The sequence below is a fragment of the Labeo rohita genome, unplaced genomic scaffold, assembly GCF_022985175.1.
Source record: "Labeo rohita strain BAU-BD-2019 unplaced genomic scaffold, IGBB_LRoh.1.0 scaffold_1369, whole genome shotgun sequence".
NCBI classification, from domain to species: Eukaryota; Metazoa; Chordata; class Actinopteri; order Cypriniformes; family Cyprinidae; genus Labeo; species Labeo rohita.
The window spans coordinates 1-20,881 of record NW_026127526.1 but is presented as its reverse complement, the minus strand read 5'-3'; the positions used below and the strand labels follow the sequence as shown (position 1 = coordinate 20,881).

Genomic DNA, 20,881 nt, shown 5'->3' with positions numbered 1-20,881 from the left:
AGAAGCTGATCAAGGAGAGCGAGAGAAGTCAGCAGGAACTTGGTGAAGCTGTGAAGTTCTTTAAAGTAGGTTTCCTCAAGCCTTATTTAGTAATTGAAGGTTGTTTAAAATGCAGGTATTTTAAATTAATAAATTAAACTGATAAAGGGCGTTTGACTAGTTTTCAAGCTTCATAAAATGATCAGAAAAAATGCTATACTGCTATACAAGTTAATGACGAACAGTTCACAGTGTTCTTTTTGCCTTGTGTATTTTTTTGGAAAAAAAGTTTGGAACAGAAGCAGCTTAATTTGACTGAAGATTTGCAAAAACAGAATTGCTCTCTTAAATTGCATCTTTGCCTGTTGAGTCACAACATTGATCTGCATGATCACAGTTTTTGTGTCTCCAACAGAGTTCAGCACAAGAGGCCGTGGAGAACATTGAGAAGGTCTTCACTGAGCTCATCTGCTCTCTGGAGAAGAAACGCTCTGAGATTAAAGAGCAGATCAGAGCTCAGGAGAAGACTGAGATAGATCGAGCAGAAGAACTTCACAAACATTTGGATCAAGAGCTGACAAAACTCAGAAAAAGACAAGCAGAGATTGAGAAACTTCTGATTAGTGATGATCTGCCCCATTGTCTGAAGGTAATGAAAGTTATTTTTATAATCATGTGTGTGAGAACCTTCCATATGACAACATATCATCATAGGTACATACATGCTTGTTTTCTTTAATCGAATGGATTCACAATTTAAGTCTGAATTATTTGTCTCATTTCAGAGCTATCAGTCTGTGTGTGTTTTACCAAAATTTGGAAACGTTCCCAGCTTCACTCAACACACTCATCTGTCTTTTAAAGACATTTCAATCTCAGCATTTAAGGAGTTTTTGGAGGACGTCTGTCAACAGCAAACAGCCAGAATATCTCGAGATGGTCTGAATGCTTCTTTTCCTTGGAATATAAAATGTGTCATTCAAACTAAGATTACACCTAAATATTGAATTGTGTTTCTTCTTGTCTTCTCAGTGTCAAATGTTCACATTGCACAGACTCCAGAACCAAAGACTCCAAATGCATTTTGGCAATGTAAGTTGAGTTATTTTTTTCACAAACACAAGTACCTGTTAATTTGACCGTTCTCATCAAAAGTCTAAAATGAGAATTTTGGAAAACAATAATAATCTGTTTATGTGGATGGATCCTCCTTAGATTTCTGTCAACTGAATCTGGATATAAACACTGCAAATACGGAACTCAAACTGTCAGAAGAGAACAGGAAAGTATCATATTCATGTAAAGTACAGCAATATCCTGATCACCCAGAACGATTTGACTGGTTTCCTTATGTCCTGTGTAGAGAGGGTTTACACGGTCGCTGTTACTGGGAGGTTGAGTGCAGTGGGAATATTTGGGCTGTAGCAGTTTGTTACAGAGGAATTGATCGTAAAGGAAGAAATGATGCTTATAAACTTGGCTTCAACAAAAAATCATGGAGATTATCCCGCGAGGAGCAAAGTGTCACTTTCATACATAATAATAAGCACGTCTCAATCCCTGTTCTCCGCTCCTCTAGAATAGGAGTGTATCTGGATCACAGAGCAGGAACTCTGTCCTTCTACAGCGTCTCTGACACAATGACTCTACTACACAGAGTCCAGACCACATTCACTAAACCCCTCTACCCTGCATTTGGGGTTATGGAAGATTCATCTGTCAGGATCATCGAGCAAAGAAAAGCTCAGATAGACCAGAAATAAACCATAATTTATCAAGGTTCAAATTCAGTTGCTGAACTCCTGAAATGTGTATGTATTTAAATACAAATGTAATATGTAGTTTGTCTGAATAAAAGACATTTCTTAAACACTAACACACAACTGAGACTGTCAAACTGGATATCAGTAAATAAATCTGCAGTTCATTATCACATGTTCCAAAATCAGATGTTAGAAAGATTGTGTGTCTTCTGAATGCTCATCTTCAGCAATATTTCTGTAGCTCATTATAATAATAATGTCTGAATCCATGATGCAGTTTATCATCAAGCCAGCAAGATGTCAGGGTTGGTTTGTAAAATAATTGGTCATGGAAACTAGTAGACTGTTTAAAGCTCATGGTGTTGACAAAATATTTATACTTTATTTCAAACATGTATTATTATTAAATGCAGCCACATTTGTTTTCTTGTCATTCTACCTGCTAATACCAACTTCCTTCTTTACAAATGATGTCCTTACAATTTAGACAACAGGAGCTGACTTGAGGAAGAGACCTGATTTTGATTGAATTTTAAAATGATTATGATCTTAATCTTTAAAGATGAATCTTTATATTTGTTGTTGTTGTTGTTGTTTTTTAATATATCATTTATAATGTAATATGTAATAAAATAAAAAGAAAATCAAATGAAATCGTACAATTGTATTAATAAAAGAATCTGTGATTTGTGTGAGAAGATTGTCGTTTTTCTTCAATTATCAGATTTTTTTTCTCACTTTTTAAAAAATGAATGTTTTCTCTTAGGTTAACTAATGCCATTGTCCAGCCAACATGAAATCATCAGTGTTTAAATCATTTTACACACGGCTGTTTGGACGTTTATTAGCAGGCCTAGCTGTTAAAATAAACATTTTTATTTGTCATTGGACATTGGATTGTGCAAGAGAGACTTTGACTGCTACTTCATCTACTACGGGAGAAAATCTTAATTTACTTGTAAGCTAAGTAAATGTTATGTTTTATAGGTTTGGTCACAGTAAAAGTAGTTATTTAGTGCTAAAAGGAAACCTTTTCTTGCTTTTTAAATTACATTTTTTGTAACTCTCTCTCTCTCTCTCTCAGCACACATTTGCACACGGAAAACCAGGAAGCATGTGGATTCAAGAGAAACGAAATCTATTTCCCTGCTACACAAGCCTCTGCTTAAGGATCTACACTTATTTTTTTGTTTAAAGCAGTAAGGAGGGAATATAGTTGACTTTTTATTCTGTACAAACTGGTAAGAAGTCTTAGAAACCTTAAATATTGGTTTTACCAATGTTTTAACTTGCCTTGAAAAACAAACATGAAATTACTACCGTAGGCCTAAATGTTTAATAATAATACCATTTTAATCTTGATGTCGCATGTTTATTCTTTTGATCATGGGTGAAGCGCTAAGGATTGTTCTTTTATAATAATACACCAAACTCTAAGCAATTTGTAGATTTTTAGACTTACACTTTCATTCATGATTGACATGCTGACTTGCATTTTTTAATGATTTACTTCTGTCAGAACAGTTTCTATTAGAGGTAACTATCTGCAAAGAAATGGCTGAATCTGCAGCGAGTCAGTATGAGGATCAGTTCAGTTGTTCTATCTGTTTGGATCAGCTGAAGGAGCCGGTGACGATTCCCTGTGGACACAGTTACTGTATGAGCTGTATTACTGACTGCTGGGAACAGAAGGAGCAGGAGCCGCCGTACCGCTGTCCCCAATGCAGAGAGAGCTTCAGTCAGAGACCTCTACTGAAGATGAACACTCTGATAGCTGAGATGATGGAGACGCTGCAGAAGACGTCCCTACAAACGGCTGCTGTGGAGTGTGATGTTTGCACTACAGAGAAAAACAGAGCTGTAAAGTCCTGTCTGCAGTGTTTGGCCTCCTTCTGTCAAACTCACCTGCAGCTTCACTATCAATCTCCTGCGTTTATGAAGCACAAACTAGTTGATGCCTCCAAAAACATTCAGGAGAACATCTGCCTCAGTCATGGGAAACCGCTGGAGATTTACTGTCAGGATGATGATCAGTGCATTTGTTGCATGTGTACTGATAATCACAAAGGACACAGTATGGTGTATGTGGATTCAGAATGGACTAATAAAAAGGTAATGTAAAAAAAAAAAGAAAAAAAAAGGGCATAAAATATTTGAATAAAATTATAATAATTTTATTATATTGCATACATTTAATTTCAACATGTTAGTTCTATTACCAGACTAAAAAAGTTTTATGCCTATTTTTACATATTGTTTTAAGTTTTGTATGTTAACATCCTCAGAAAGAGTTAGAGGAGATAAAGGAGGCGTGTCACAAGCTGATCCAGGAGCGAGAGAGAGGTCAGCAGGAACTCAGTCAAGCTGTGAAGCTTCTTAAAGTATGTTTCTTTAAGGGTATTTCAATTTGTTTAAAGATGAAAGTTTATATGAAACACAAAAGTAGATTTTTACATTTAGGAAGGCTGACAGTGACCAATAAATTTAAAGGGGTCATCGGATGCCCATTTTCCACAAGTTGATATGATTCTTTATGGTCTTAACAAAAAGTCTATAACATGCTTTGGTTAAAGGTTCTCAATGGTAGTGCAAGTAACACCTTTTTTACCTTGAAAAAATCAGCTCTGCAAAAATCATCCTGTTCTGGTCAAGGTTGCTTTAAATGTTAATGAGCTTTGCCCGCCCCGCCCCTCTCTTCTCTTTGTGGAGTAACGATGGTTGTGGCTAGAAGGGACACAGCTCCGACCGGAAACTAACAATGAAATGAATTGTTCTACCTATTAGATTGTTTTTTTAAGGTCTACACCTACACCAACCCTAAACTTAGCCCTTACTATAATACAAAAACAGTATTATTGTTGTACAGTGTGACAAAAATAACGTTACATTGATGTGCGCATGCCCAGTAGCTAGAGCTGTATCCCTGCTAGCCTTAACCAGTGACGAGCCTGTTTACTTTAGCCGCTAAACTTGCTAACTAGCACGTTATTAGGAAAGGTGATCGCAAAGATTCATAAAAAAACCCCTTATACTCACTTCTGCTGTAAGTTAAGCTGGATCACGAATGTTTTGTACGAACATAGACACATTTATGTAGATCGTGAGGCGCATTCCCTTCACAAACAAATGTAATCCACTGCATCTTCCGCGGCTCAGATGTCGGGAGTAAATGACGACCACTATGTTTATTATTACATCCAGCAACACCTCAATCACTCAATCGGAGATATTCTTGTCTAATTCACATCTCTGCTCCTGCATCAAAGCAATGGAGGTCGAACTGTTACAGCTGATTTAAGGCAGTTCTGAGGTACTCATGTCAATCAGCTGTCGTGGGAGCGGCCTCTGTCGGTGTGAGGCATCTGAGAATGGCTCGATTTGAAAAAGGGGATATTATTTTTACAGATTAATTAAAAACCACTGCATGGATTTTTATCATTATAGGGTAGATTTGTACATACACTGCCAAAACACATTAATGTTCAAACAACATGTAAAAGTGAACTTTGCATCCAATGACCCCTTCAATGCAAAAACTATATTAAAATATAAAAGGTGACACACAAAATTCTTGGTGTTTTTATTGACACTTTTTGGAGATTGACAGCCACTAGCTTACTGTCTACCTACACTGTATTGAATAGAAGCAGCTTCATTTGATTGGGATGACCATTGCTAGGATTTACAAAACCAGACTTGCTCACATAGACTACAATATTTTGGCTGTTGTGCCAAATTGATTCATGACAATGCATGATCACAGTTTTGTGTCTTCAACAGAATTCAGCACAAAAGGCTGTGGAGAACATTGAGAATGTCTTCGCTGAGCTCATCTGCTCTCTGGAGAAGAAACGCTCTGAGATTAAAGAGCAGATCAGAGCTCAAGAAAAGACTGAGATAGATCGAGCAGAGGAACTTCACAAACATCTGGATCAAGAGCTGACAGAACTCAGAAAAAGACAAACAGAGATTGAGAAACTTCTGATTAGTGATGATCAGATTCATTGTCTGAAGGTAATACAAGTCCTTTCATTAAAATATACCACCATGTTTTTATACAGTTTCACATTTTCACAACCCCAAATCAGAAGTAGGGATGTTTTGTAAAATGCAATAAAATCAAAAATCTGTGATTTGTTAATTCTCTTTAACTTTTATTTAATTGACAAAAGTACAAAGAAAAGATCTCCAATGATTTCACTGACTAACTTAAGGTGACATATCATGACAAATCAGACTTTTTAAGTGCTGTGCTCTGTTGTTGGGTGCACAGACAAGCACAAAACACTATTTAGAGTTCCAGCCTCAGAGGAGACAAAAGGTTTTATTAATTTATTTACTGTATATTACGCTGCTGCCACACAGATCTGATATAAACATGCAATTTTTTTCTCAGCTGTTTACCTTCACAGACATAAACAAATGTTTTAGTGACTCATGTGTTTTTAACATAAACTTGTGTGTATTTGACAGTTTAAGTGCAATAAGACATGAAAGAAGTACTAGTTTAGTACTCACTTGCTGTGTGATAGTGGCATTCTGTGCGTGTGCTTTGGATGTGTGCGCTCAGAAAACCCTATATTAGAAGTGTCATGAAACCCCCGTTTTAGCACTAGTCGTTCATACCTCAGGTTTAAAAAGGACTCAAGAAACAGATGTGTTAATCACAGATTCTTGATTTTCCAAAACGTTCTGATTTGAGGTTGTACATAACCAGCAGTGCTGTATTTGTCTCATTTCAGAGCTGTCAGTCTGTTTGTGTTTTACCCACATTTGAAGATGTTCCCAGCATCACTCAACACAATCATCTGTCTTTTAAAACCATTTCAATCTCAACACTCAGAAATGTTTTGGAGGATGTCTGTCAACAGCAAACAGCCAGAATTTCTCGAGAAGGTCTAAATCTTTTAACATGCTGTATTTTTGTCATTGATACTCTGTACGAGTTGACCAACAAATTAACTGTGCACTTGTTTTGTTTTCTTTCTTTAGTGTCAAATATCCATGTTGCAAAGCCTCCAGAACCAAAGACCCAAAATCATTTTTTGCAGTGTAAGTTGAACTTCAGTTTATTCAAAGACTTCAAACACTTAACTGATAAATATTAGTGGATATGATCTGTTACAATGTGACCAGCTGGGACAATTGTACTTTGTTCATTGCTTGTTTTTTTGCCCATTCCTCCTCCTTAGATTTCTGCCAACTTAACTTGGATCCAAACACTGCACACACAAATCTCAAACTGTCAGAAAACAACAAAAAAGCATCATCTTCATCTAAAGTTCAGAAATATCCTGATCACCCAGAGCGATTTGATGGCTTTCATTACATCATGTGTAAAGAGGGTTTGTACGGTCGCTGTTACTGGGAGGTTGAGTGCAGTGGAAATGACTGTGTTATAGCAGTTTGTTACAAAGGAATTAGTCGTAAAGGACATAGTGATGACTGTAGATTTGGCTTCAACAAGAAATCATGGAGATTGTCCCGATCTCAGCAGAATTTCTGCTTTGTGCATAATAGTATGCAAGCCTCAGTCACTGCTGTCCCCTCTTCTAGAATAGGAGTGTATCTGGATCACAGAGCAGGAACTCTGTCCTTCTACAGTGTCTCTGACACAATGACTCTACTACACAGAGTCCAGACCACATTCACTGAACCCCTCTACCCTGCATTTGGGGTTGGAGATCATTCACTTATCAACATAATAAGGCATTAGAAAGTTCACATAAACCAGAAATAGACTGATCAAAAATGTATGAAATAAAAAACAAGCTGTTTAAAGGGTAATTATTCTCAAATAAAAATCAGTGCTGCATATTTGGTTTCTGTTATATACAGACACTCTTTTGATTGCAATTAGTCATTGGAGACAGATGTAGCACAAGTGTTTGCTTAATATCTTGTTTCTGTTGTTTAGAAAGCATTAATTAATTTACTGTTTATTTCTATTTTCTACTTTCATTATATTTTGTATTTTGACTGAACTTATTTGTAATTAAAATAATAGCTGTCAGTTTAAAGAATTAGCGATTCTGTAAGTTTAACTTCATCAAAAACAGCAAAACCTAGCTACTGAGAAATGTCATATAGCTTTTCAGCTGCAAAACTATTTTGTTGATAAAGTCGCAGAGCAGTGCTTACAAGTTTCAGTGTGCTTGTATGTTTCTGTGTGTGCAAGTATGTCTGTCTTTGTGCCTTTCTATGAGAAATAGCAGGAGAAAGATAATGCTTTTCCTAGATAATAAAACAATTTTATGGGGAAAACATGGAAATAATTTGTCATTTTTATACTATTTATCCTATTACTTGTTATATTTATTTACTTGGTCAGTGTCCTTTTGGGTTTTGGTTCTTTTGCTTTGTAGGTAGCTTGTATAATGAATAATTTATTTTCCTTGTTTGTAAGTTTAAAAATGTAAGAAAATAAAAAAGAATAATCAGTCATGTAATCAAATCATGAATAAAACATTTTTCTAAATAATGCAATTTAATCAAATATTTCAATGACATGAAATACAGCCAATGTGTAATGGATTTACAAACCAACTTGAGAACTACAGTGTGTATATCAATTTGCATATTGCCAATGGGTAGATGAATCTGAGATCTTTACAAATTCTTTATCTGATCTTTACAAGTTACAATGGATTAATTGATCTTTGGCATCTTAATGTGTTCACTTTAGGCATTTTATTCCAACTTATTTACTTAATAACAAAACACAGCCCCGTTTGAAAATCCCTGCTTATGTGTTTCAGTCTTCCTTTTAGTGTTCCCAGTTAAAATCACCAGCCTACAAAAATTGCTTGTTGTCACCATATTGGATTCAATCTTTTTATTAGCATGCTTTCTTTCAATTAGCACAGGTTTTGCATTTCTTTTTTGGAACTGACTGATCGTAGGCTTCATAGATCTGAAACGAAAATGCTTTTTTCACTCAAAACTTGTGGTGCGTAAGGCTTATGATCAGTCAGTTCCAAAAAGAAGTGCAAAACCTGTCTTAACTAATAGAAAACAATTTCATAAAAAAAAAGAATGTATAGGTTTTGGTGACAAAATAACAGAGATTTACAAGGAACTTTTTAGAAGGACAGTGATTGGTGCTTCACCAAAATTAGGTAAAGCATTATAAGCACAGCACAAAGGTTTTAAAAACACACAAATGCAATACTTGCACCACAAGAATTTTATTATGATTGTCAAAACATTTGGTAACTGAACAGAATTTCATTCGGTTTTTCTGGCAAGATGAAAAGTTTTGAAGTAAGAGACCTGTTCGTTCGTGTCCCTGACACTTTAGAAAACATTATATAGTAGATAGTTCAAATTTATCTTGTTAGATCAATTGATTTGGAATTGTGCATTACCAGTTAAAAATCTGGATATGTTTTGAGTTTTGAGTCTAAACATTCTAATTAAACATAATATAAATAACATCATTTGAGCTGGGCTATCATTGACATGCCCAACGTTGTTTCCATTACACTAAATTTAGTACTATTTTTTTTTTAATGTCCATTTTATGTCAGATTCAGAAATAGACCTATATATTTAATTAGAGTAATAAAATACTCTAGGTCTTTTAACAATCAAATCAAATCAATATCAACAAAATACTTGCACTACAGAGGTGGCAGAAGCTGCATCTGAAGTAATATATTTGCACAGACTGTTTAATGCCGCACAGGGGTAGCATGAATGCACTTAAAACATTTATAATCGCATAAATAACACAGCTTGAAATTGCAGGTAGGTGTCCCCCTTAATTTACCTTAATGTGCCTTAATTTGAATATTTGCTCCTGCTCTAAAATACGATTTGATTAATCGGTGACTATTGCACAACATTTTGCTTTGTTACAATGTATTATGAACATTCTAGAAAACACACCTACCTTTTAAAAGGAATGTGACGAGGCAACATTTAGCTGTTTCGGTTATGGGTATGGTTATGGCCTTGCTAAAAACCAGGAAATGTGTGTATGTGCATGTATTCTAGAGAAACGTCCCTGTTACACCAGTGACTGAAACACTGCTTATCGATCTACATCCTCTGACTTGCTGACAGGTAAGAACTTTATAAGATCCACAGATATTGGCTTCGTTGATATGTCTGTGTTAAAAGAAACAGCATTCAATTATTTCTCTGCTTGCTATTACAACAACAGTTTACTGGTTTCATGTAATAATGAATAAGTATATTTATATAATTTTAAGACATTATACTATCTAGCTGAAAAATAGTTTTTTACATGCAGAAACCTTTTTTAGCATAAAACAATTTTCTCATGTGCCTCCTCACCAAACATCTAGACGACTGTCTCTTTGACATTTTTTGTAGGGAATAACATTACAAGGGTGAATTTAGAGGTAAATTTAGATAAGCTTGATATACTGTGCTCAGTGTGTATGCACTGACAGAACATATAAATGGACTTTAATGAAAATAACACATTATTTATTTTTTTATTTTTATTTTTTATTTTTAATTGATAAAGTAATGTTGGCTGATGCAATATGAAGGCAGTGACTGTGGCAACACTTCCTTATCATGGAAGGTATTTTAAGGTTGTTCACTAATCCAATCAAATACTGTTGTGGCAGGACCTGTTTATTTGTTACTGCAGACAAGATAGATTAAAATGCCAAGTCTTTTTATGTGTTCACCCTACATTAATGATTCCAAAACAGGCAGTTCCAACTCTAAAATCTAATTGGATTAATCACTGACTGGAAAAACATGTTTAAGAAGTATGCATTCTGTTGCACAACATTTTGCTTTCAGTTACAATGTTTTAAGAGCATTCTAAAAACCACATCTCCATCTTAAGAAGAATGTAACCAAACCAGCAAAGTTTTAGAAAAGTTGTGAAAATGCTTACCTGTTTGAAGGGGTCATATGATGCGATTTCCTGTTTTCCTTAGTCTTTGGAGTTGTTAGTCATGCTGTTCGTGCATACATAAGATCTCTAAAGTTACAAAGTTTGAAGTTTCAAACCCAAAGAGATATTCTTTATAAAACTCAGCCATGCCTTCCTAAAACAGCTCATTCAAACACACCCCCGGATGTCTATGTCACGGTGTGGGAATATTTGCATAACACCGCCCAAATGTATACGCCAAGAAAGAAGGCATAACTTTAATTCTCGCTGTAGTATTGTTGCAGCCACCATGTTGTGGAGACACTGTGTGTTTCGTTGCGAAAGCGTAAGTACTAGAAATCAGTGGTTAAGTTATATTTACAACACTGTTCCAGAACAGTACAATGCAAATATTTGAGTGTGTGCAGCGCATTTTATGGAAGACTGTTTTCTGAACCTGGGAGAGTAACGTTAGTCTACAATGCCGGCTGTGCACACTATAAAGTGGGGCAATTCCAATTTTGCAAGGACAGTCTGATGCGTCTGACTCACAGCCTGTAAGTACGTTTTCATATTTGAAGAATTTGCTACTGGCTATTCAAACGCGAGTTTTGAGCAGAGTAGTGCTTGTTTGTTGGTTTTATATTTAAGCAGTGCAACACAACGCCTAAAAAGATTATTATAATCAGATTATTATAATCATTACAATCAGTAACTATGTCCTTACTGGATGCAACAAATGCATTTAATGGGTTTTATTGTTTTTGTCTCGTCACGCCGGGACACAACATGGTAAGGGGTGTAAAATTTCCGTCACACGGTATTCGGCCAATCACAACGTACTGAATAGCTGGCTAATCAGAGCACACCGCACTATTCAGAAAGATGAGCTTAAATATCGCTGCGTTTCAGAAAGGCGGGGCAGAGAGCAGCAATATTAATGTACAGTATGTGGAAAATAATGTGTTTTTTTGAACCTCAAACCGCATAAACACATTGCATTATACTAAACACACAAAATAATGTTCTTTTCAGCAACATCATATAACCCCTATAAAGTCCCCTTGCAGTTACTAATTTTATCTTTTAAATCTAAAATATTTTTCCCCATGAAAATAATTTCTTGTTGTCTTAAAATGGCTTGAATATAACTCTGCACCCTTACCTCAGTTAATATACGTAGGTTCATTAATATGCAAATTGCAGTTACACAAGCTCAGATATGAGCCACTTTCACTCAGTTAACTGAAGGAGTAAATGCTACACAAGGGCAAGTGATAACAGTTTTTACTCTTTTAACTTTGATTATGGCATGGATTTGCCGTGGCATCATTTTGATAAGCTTCTGCAATGTCACAACATTTGTTCCCATCCAGAGCATTAATTTTTCACCAAGATCTTGTATTGATGATGGGAGAGTCTTCTCAAGCACATCCCAAAGATTCTCAATGGGGTTAAGGTCTGGACTTTGTGGTGTCCAATCCATGTGTGAAAATGATGTCTCATGCTCCCTGAACCACTCTTACACAATTTGAGCCTGATGAATCCTGGCATTGTCATCTTGGAATATGCCTGTGCCATCAGCGAAGAAAAAAATCCATTGATTGAATAACCTGGTCATTCAGTATATTCAGGTAGTCAGCTGACCTCATTCTTTGGGCACATAACATTGCTGAACCTAGACAAGACCAACTGCAGCAACCTCAGATCATAGCACTGCCTCCACAGGCTTGTACGGTGATGGGTGCATCACTTCATCCACCTCTCTTCTTACCCTGATGCGCCCATTACTCTGGAACAGAGTAAATCTGGACTCATCAGACCACGCATGTCCTGATTTTGCTGAGTTAGATGTGTTCCTGGGTCAACATATTTTGTTGCCCCGGAACAACATTTTAAACCAAAAATTTAAACTTGACCACATCCCTACACCTAAACCTAACCTTACCCATGAGTAATCCCTAAAATCAGAGGAAATGATAGATGAATGACACTGATGTACAAGCACCAAACACTGATTGTAAGCCTTAACTTCACAAAAACTATAAACTGTTTTTTCAAATCTGACTGGTTAATCACAATGTTGTTCCAGGGTCAACAAAGATGTTGATCCAGGAACATGTCGTACTTGGTAAAGTCTTGGTAAAAAAGATGGGTCCCTTCTATCCTTCCAGTTTTTAATAATGCGTTGGACAGTTCTCACCCAATTTTAGTAGTTTCAGCAATCTCCTTAGATGTTTTCTTTGCTAGATGCATGCCAATAATTTGACCCTTCTGAAACAGACCCTTCTGACCCTTTCTGAAAGATTAACATCTTTTCCACGACCATGGGATGTGTCTTTCGACAGGGGTGGACTAGGACAAAATTTCAGGCCTGGAAATCTCACACTCATCCAGGCCATCCCATACACCCCACAACAAATTTTGAGACCACTGACAACAGTATTTTTTCTATGGCCATCATCACCATAATCATCATCATCATCATCACATAAAGAGTAAAATTCTTAAATCCTTAAATCCGCAAAATAATTAAAGGTTATCTCTTGAACTTCCATTTTCCTTTTTACTCTCTTCATTTTCCCTGACATCTCTCTGTCTCTGATGTGTATGTTTACTTTTTTCACTAATTTTCTTGTACCTGTAACTTTTTCATCAACACATCTCCACCTTGTTGTAAAACAATCACCAGAATTGTAATTTGTTTGCACATAGCAGGCCTATACATTTATTATAGAAAAAAATTTAAAAGTATTACATTAGGACCATGTGTTTTTTTTTTGTTTTGTTTTTTTTATCTTGCCTAAATGTCAAAATTAGTACAATAATAGCTACATCTTAAATATATCTTTATATAAACATTTTAATACGGAACATGTTTTTGCATTATCATGGGTCATGTTTTGTCCTAAGGAAAAATAACTATGGTTTTATTAGGCCTAGGGTAAAAGTACAGTAACCATGTTTTTTTGGCAGATGGATTACCATTTGTATAACCAGAGTTTTACTACAAATGCCATGGAGAAACTAATTTGACCGAATTTAGGTTGACATCCAACCCCACCCACAGCCATGTGTGACATCAGACAGCACGCCCATCGCCGATAAAACCTAGCCCACGTCCAAGCGTGACGTCGAAAGTCACGCCCATATCACATACGTCACCTTGTGATTCCCCAGTCCCTATACCGGGGAAACCTAGAAGTATGTCGAAGCAATACGGTAGTTTCGGGGATCTATATAAAATAATAGGCCACTGTCCTTCGTTTTACTAATACATGTTTTCTTATTTGTGTAAAGGATTACTAGGCTACAATGGCACAACTTAAATCTAATATATTTAATATGTCATATATACGGAGCTGATTCCGTCATCATGACAGCCGGTAATACGTTTGCATTGACTACATTAGGCTAACTGTTAATAAAAACCTTTCAACCTTACCTTGTTCATTTATGTAATGAGATAAATTCACATTTATTACGATCGATTTTAGATGAATTTTAAATGTATCAAATTTAAAGGAGACAGTTCGATTTTGGTATTGTAAAAGAATGTAAAATTATTGTAAAAGTTGGTATTGTATAATTGTCAGGTTTTTTTTAAAGATGTGTTCCACTTATCATAAAGTGTTACCATTTAAATGACAGAATCAACAGTTCTCCATATGCAGTAGGCTACACATACATTGTCATTGTACATAGGCTTAAATAGAGGTTGATTGCTTTGATAGTTTAAATAAGTAACATGACATTGACCTTCAGACCTTGTTCATCACAACTTGATATGAAATGTATCCAGGTCCTCCACCTACTTAAAGATGATTAAAAAAAACTTACATTACTTCTTTGGGCATTTTATATTTATTATTTTACAAAATAATTCAATTTAAAATGTTACAAAAATATACACTACCAGCCAAAATGTTTTGAACAGTAGATTTTTTTTTTAAAAGAAGAGTCTTCTGCTCACCAAGCCTGCATTTATTTGATCCAAAATAACACAAAATTTAAGCTTTCCATTTGAATATATTTTAAAGTGTAGTATATTTTTGTGATCAAAGCTAAATTTTCAGCATCAGTACATCATTACAGTCTTCTGTGTCACATGGTCCTTCAGAAATTATTCTAATATGCTGATTTGCTGCTCAAGAAACATTTCTGATTATCGTCAATATGTAAAGCAGTTGAGTACATTTTTTCAGGATTCTTTGATAAATAGAAAGATCCAAAGATCAGCATTTATCTGAAATAAAAAGGCTTTTGTAATATTATACACTATACCAGTCAAAAGCTTGGAGTCAGTGTATGTGTATATATACATATTATTATAGAATTAATAGATTATAGAAATTAATACTTTTATTTATCAAGGATGCTTTAGATTGATCAAAAGTGATAAAGACATTTATAATGTTGCAAAAGATTTCTATTTCAGATCAATGCTGTTCTTCTGAGCTTTCTATTCATCAAACAAACTTGAAAAAAATCTACTCAGCTGTTTTCAACTTAATAATAATAATAATGTGTTTGGTGAGCAGCAAATCAGAATATAGAATGATTTCTGAAGGATCATGTGACTGGAGTAATGCTAAAAGTCACATTTAAAATCAATGGAATTAATTACATTTTAATAGAAATATAGAAAACCGTTTCAAATGGAAAAAGAGTAAAAATATTTTAAAATGTTACTGTTTTTGCTATACTTTGGATCAGTGCTTGAAGTGGGCCGGTACGCACCGGTACGCAGTATAATATAATATAATAATATTATATTAATAATGTGCATTAATATAATAATGCGTATAATAGGCACGCAAAAACTGTATTATGTGCACGTCAAGCACATGCATATTTCAGCGTATGAATAGCATGCCAAATAAAAACAGAAAATCGTGCTATTGATATGCAGTTTTATGAGACCGGGCCCTCAAATTAGTATATTAAGCAGGTTTTTGCGGCACTTCTTTTGTTCCACTTCAAGCACTGCTTTGAATCAAATAAATCCAGACTTGGTGGGCAGAAGAGACTTCTTTAAAAACAAACATTAAAAAACTTACTGTTCAAAAACTTTTGACTGGTTGTGTTTAACAAAATATATGTTTCAAATATCATAAGTCTGAGCAGTTGAATGAACAGTTGAATGATCAGGCAAACAGTTCTTGTTATGCAGTACACATACCTACATACATAGGCTACACAGAGAGAGATTCCTTGCTCCGAAAGACTATTCACAGAATATGGCATGAGGTCTTGTTCATCAAGACAATTTGATATGAATGTGTCCAGCTCCTCCACATACTCAAAGATGAATAAAAAACTCTTGCTTCATCCGATTCTTTGTCACATACACAGAGTTATCCAGCAAGACGTAGTGAAATGATGCGGTTACTCATCTGATTTACTGTGCATGGGTACTGTGATCAGTGTTAATCATTAAAGATGTCATATGTATGTGAGTGTTTTGCCAAACTGTTGTTTATGTACATAAACACAAAGACGCACACATTCTTAAAAGTTGTCAATGTTTTTAGTTATGGTAAAGACCAAAGATATATTTTTTACTTACCTACACGGCAAACAACTAATTCTTTTTTAGCGGTTAGCAAACAACTCATCAACTAAATATTTACCATCTTAAATTCTGCATAACTGGATGTTTTTAAATAAACACTGACAAAAACTATATAGGTTTTTCAACTGGACGATATGATGATATATATAACATAAGCGATCACCAGGGTTTAGACCAACCTATTTTGTATTTACAAAATGAGTTCACAGGCAAATTTGTTTTATTTATTTTCCCCGGCGTCAAAATCAGAACCATGTAAGTGTTAGAAAACACGATTCCTGGCTGCATCAATATCCACTGACCACTGGATATTTGTTAAGTTGTTAGGAACATTATATCAAGTTCAGCAACCTTTAGTTTAAACTGATTAATGTTTGTTTTACTCACGTTTTCGTATTTTCCCTATTAAATCCATTCATGCTGAAAGCTCTTTTGGCACTCAGTCTGGCTGAGGGGGCGTGTCACGGCTTCACATAAACAATACATTTACAATTGCCTTCACACACTTGGTCTTCACTTTCACTCTCACAACATGTACACACCTGCACACTGAAAACTGTTTCTTTTAGAGGTATTTCAACTATCTGCAAAAAAAAAAAAAAAAATGGCTGAATCTGCAGCGAGTCAGTATGAGGATCAGTTCAGTTGTTCAGTCTGTTTGGATCAGCTGAAGGAGCCGGTGACGATTCCCTGTGGACACAGTTACTGTATGAGCTGTATTACTGACTACTGGGAGCAGAAGGAGAAGGAGCCGCCGTACCGCTGTCCCCAATGCAGAGAGAGCTTCAGTCAGAGACCTCTACTGAAGAAGAGCACTCTGATAGCTGAGATGATGGAGACGCTGCAGAAGACGCCCCTACAAACGGCTGCTGTGGAGTGTGATGTTTGCACTACAGAGAAGAACAGAGCTGTAAAGTCCTGTCTGCAGTGCTTGGCCTCCTTCTGTCAAACTCACCTGCAGACTCACTATCAATCTCCTGCGTTTATGAAGCACAAACTAGTCGAAGCCTCCAGAAACATTCAGGAGAACATCTGCCTCAGTCATGGGAAACCTCTGGATGTTTACTGTCAGTATGATCATCAATGCATTTGTTATTTGTGTGTGATGGATAACCATAATGGCCACAGAGTGGTGTCTATGGATTCAGAATGGACTAGTAAAAAGGTATATATTTTCTATCACTGATAAAAAAAAAAAAATAAAAAATAGTAATAATAATAACTTAAGTAATAATCAATATTTTATGTTACAAAAATGTATAGGCTATAAGTTTAATTCACCTTAAACTTCTTTATCAAACAGGAATGTCTATTTTTACCTTTTTTTTTTTTGTTTGTTAAAATCCTCAGGAACAGTTAAAGGAGATAAAGGAGGCGTGTCAGAAGCTGATCCAGGAACGTGAGAGAGGTCAGCAGGAACTCAGTGAAGCTGTAAAGCTCCTTAAGGTATGTTTCTTTAAGCAGTTTTTGTTTAGTACTTGTATTACAAACTAATGTTGGTTGAAAACAAATATTTTATATTCAAAAAAAGGTAGACAGTGACCTGAGGCTTTAAAGATTTAAAAATGTTTAAAAAACTGTTTGGAACAGAAGCAGCTTAATTTAACTGGGGATTTGAGGATTTACTTAAAAGAGTGACAACAATGACCTGCATGATCACAGTTTTGTGTCTCCAACAGAGTTCAGCACAAGAGGGCGTGGAGAACATTGAGAAGGTCTTCACTGAGCTCATCTGCTCTCTGGAGAAGAAACACTCTGAGATTAAAGAGCAGATCAGAGCTCAGGAGAAGACTGAGATAGATCGAGCAGAGGAACTTCACAAACATCTGGATCAAGAGCTGACAGAACTCAGAAAAAAGACAAACACAGATTGAGAAACTTCTGATTACTGATGATCAGATCCATTGCCTTAAGGTAATAAAAGTTCTTTACTAATTGTGTGTGATGAGCCACTCACCATTCATTATTCTGTGATTTTTGTATTTGTTTTATTTAGTGAAATTTGTCCCTAATTATTCAAATTAAGTCTAAATTATTTGTCTCATTTCAGAGCTGTCAGTTTGTTTGTGTTTTACCCAAATTTGAAGACGTTCCCAGCATCACTCAACACAGTGATCTGTCTTTTAAAGACATTTCAATCTCAGCATTTAAGGATGTTTTGGAGGACATCTGTCAACAGCAAAGAGACAGACTATCATCATCTTTAGTATTAAATGTCCATGTTCCAGAACCTGAAACTCCAAATGATATTGTGCAGTGTACGTTTTTTTTTTTTGTTTGTTTGTTTTTTTTTTTTTTCACTTTGTGTCCTCACATAATTGCTGAATTATAGTTAATTATATCTATTAATTATTTCTATTATGTGTTGAAATGTATACATTATGTTTTGTATTATGTATTATTACTAACTATTAAAATGTGACACTTTGAGCAGAGGGGTGGTGGGCAGTATTTTATTTGAATACTTATTTTTCCCTACATCTTTTTCAGATTTCTGTCAACTGAAACTGGATCCAAACACTGCATACAAAAACATCAAACTGTCAGAGAAAAACAGAAAAGCATCAAATTCAGATAAAGCCCAAAAATATCCTAATCACCCGGAGCGATTTGACTGGTTTCCTAATGTCCTGTGTAAAGAGGGTTTGCATGGTCACTGTTACTGGGAGGTTGAGTGCAGTGGGAACAATTGGGCTGTAGCAGTTTGTTACAAAGGAATTGGTCGTAAAGGAAACAGTGACGACTGTAGACTTGGCTTTAACAAAAAATCCTGGAGATTGGGCTATTATCAACAGAACTTCATTATCATACATGATAAAGAGAAAGTGTCTGTCCCTGCTGTCACCTCCTCTAGAATAGGAGTGTATCTGGATCACAAAGCAGGAACTCTGTCCTTCTACAGCGTCTCTGACACAGTGACTCTACTACACAGAGTCCAGACCACATTCACTGAACCCCTCTACCCTGCATTTGGAATTGGAGAAGGTTCATCTGTCAGAATCAGAGAACAGATGATTCAGACAGACCAGAAGTAAATGCATTTAAATTAGTTTTTCAGATTAAAGTGCTGAACTTCTAAAACATACATAATTTAAATCACACTGTAATTTCTAGATGAACAAAATATAGCATACAGTTTCCTAAATAGAAATAATGAATATACAACACTCTCAAGACCCTCCAAAATCAGACATTACAGTGGTTTTGATTTTGTGTATTCTGTAATTTTGGCATCTGAAAATAACAATCTTCCCCAAGTTTTTTTAGCTTATAATAATAAGGTATCCATGATGCAATTAATCAACAAGCCACAAGGGGTTAGAGTTAGTTTAGAAAATAACTGGCAGTGGAACCTGTAAACTTACAGCTCACAGTGTTGACAAAAATAATTTTTTTTTTTTTTTTTTTTTTTTTTTTTAGTCACACAGATATTACATGCATTGTTATATTATGATTGTATTAAAAGCAGTCACTATGTTGCTATAGTTGCTAATATTATCTTTCTTTACAAACACTTTTTTTGACATATTGGATAACTTGTTGACTTCTGGATGAGGGATGTTTGGTTTTCATAACTACAGTATGCTGTAAAACCTTTATAAAAAGGCATATTTTTACATTGTAATGTTTATTTAAAAAGATTTGTCTTTGTTTGGGAGGTTATAAATAATAATGTAACATGTAATTTTGATAAAGACAAAATCAACTGAAATGGTGCATTAAATTATGCATTCTGATTCCACCACAGTTGCCAGTGTATGTAATGATTTAAATTGTCAAAATATAATATTTAATTTAGTATTTTTCATTACATTTTCAAAAATAATATCAGATGTATTTTACATATTCAGCAAAAAAAAAAAAAAAAAAAAAGTCAGTAATGGGCAAGATAAACCCATTTCATGATTTTCAATAGAACTAAGTAAGTAATTCTAAGTACGCAAATTTTATATTACGGTTCAGTAAAGATCACCAGTGGATCATATGGGAAAAATAAATATTTTATGCTTTTAATTCTCTTTCTGTCGTAGTTTTATTTTCTGACTCTCTCATTCACACGCCCATTTTGCTTACGCGCTAACCAGGAAGTATTTGAATCCGAGGGTAATAAAAACCGAAGTTATTTCGGCACTACGTGTGTGATTCAGCATCTTATTATTCATAACGCTGTTCTTTGGGGGCAAAGCTGTAAAGCAGATTATATTTGAGCTGTATTTCGGTCGAGGAAAGAACCTGATAAGACCCAAAGGTAACGTCTTTGTTATGTTCCCTGGTGAAAAAACCAACATATGCTGGTAGGTATGTTTTGATGCTGGGATGCTGGTTAGGTATGTTTTGGTGCTGGTTTAAGCTGGTCCTTTGCTGGTTTAAGCTGGTCCTTTGCTGGTCTATGCTGGTCCTTAGCTGGTTTACGCTGGTCCTTTGCTGGTTTATGCTGGTCCTTGACCAGCAACATGACCAGCATAAACCAGCAAAGGACCAGCATAGACCAGCAAAGGACCAGCTTAAACCAGCATAGACCAGCAAAGGACCAGCTTAAACCAGCATCAAAACATACCTAACCAGCATCTCAGCATCAAAACATACCTACCAGCATATGCTGTTTTTTTCACCAGGGTTGCCTGCTTTTAAAAACAAATGGCATACAATTATGGATTTGTGTGTATAATGACAGAGCGTCCGTTCTCCTGTAACTTGTGAGAG

The 20,881-nt window shown here is 35.4% G+C and overlaps 2 protein-coding genes and 1 pseudogene across 4 annotated transcripts; all 3 read left to right on the top strand.

The window, feature by feature from the left end:
• Positions 1-5: 5 nt before the first annotated feature.
• LOC127158159 (tripartite motif-containing protein 16-like) lies at positions 6-2,430 on the top strand (the record flags this gene model as incomplete). Its single annotated transcript, XM_051101314.1, has 5 exons — positions 6-65; positions 395-628; positions 765-918; positions 1,012-1,071; positions 1,195-2,430. Coding segments are annotated over 5 exons (1,056 nt in total), but the record flags the coding sequence as incomplete, so codon positions are not given.
• A 213-nt stretch (positions 2,431-2,643) lies between these two features.
• On the top strand, positions 2,644-8,689 carry LOC127158161 (tripartite motif-containing protein 16). 3 transcript variants are annotated; one of them, XM_051101317.1, is made up of 8 exons: positions 2,644-2,700; positions 2,827-2,983; positions 3,360-3,854; positions 4,028-4,123; positions 5,523-5,756; positions 6,485-6,638; positions 6,735-6,794; positions 6,935-8,689. In XM_051101317.1, the coding sequence occupies exons 3-8, from the start codon at positions 3,402-3,404 to the stop codon at positions 7,456-7,458; spliced, it is 1,521 nt and encodes a 506-aa protein (XP_050957274.1). In that variant the 5' UTR covers positions 2,644-2,700; positions 2,827-2,983; positions 3,360-3,401; the 3' UTR covers positions 7,459-8,689. The 3 variants fall into 3 exon arrangements, with proteins under 3 accessions (XP_050957274.1, XP_050957273.1, XP_050957272.1); XM_051101316.1 differs by having other exon boundaries at positions 3,267-3,854; positions 6,935-8,688; XM_051101315.1 differs by having other exon boundaries at positions 3,262-3,854; positions 6,935-8,688.
• A 773-nt stretch (positions 8,690-9,462) lies between these two features.
• Positions 9,463-19,658, top strand: LOC127158160 (E3 ubiquitin/ISG15 ligase TRIM25-like; annotated as a pseudogene).
• Positions 19,659-20,881: the final 1,223 nt, after the last annotated feature.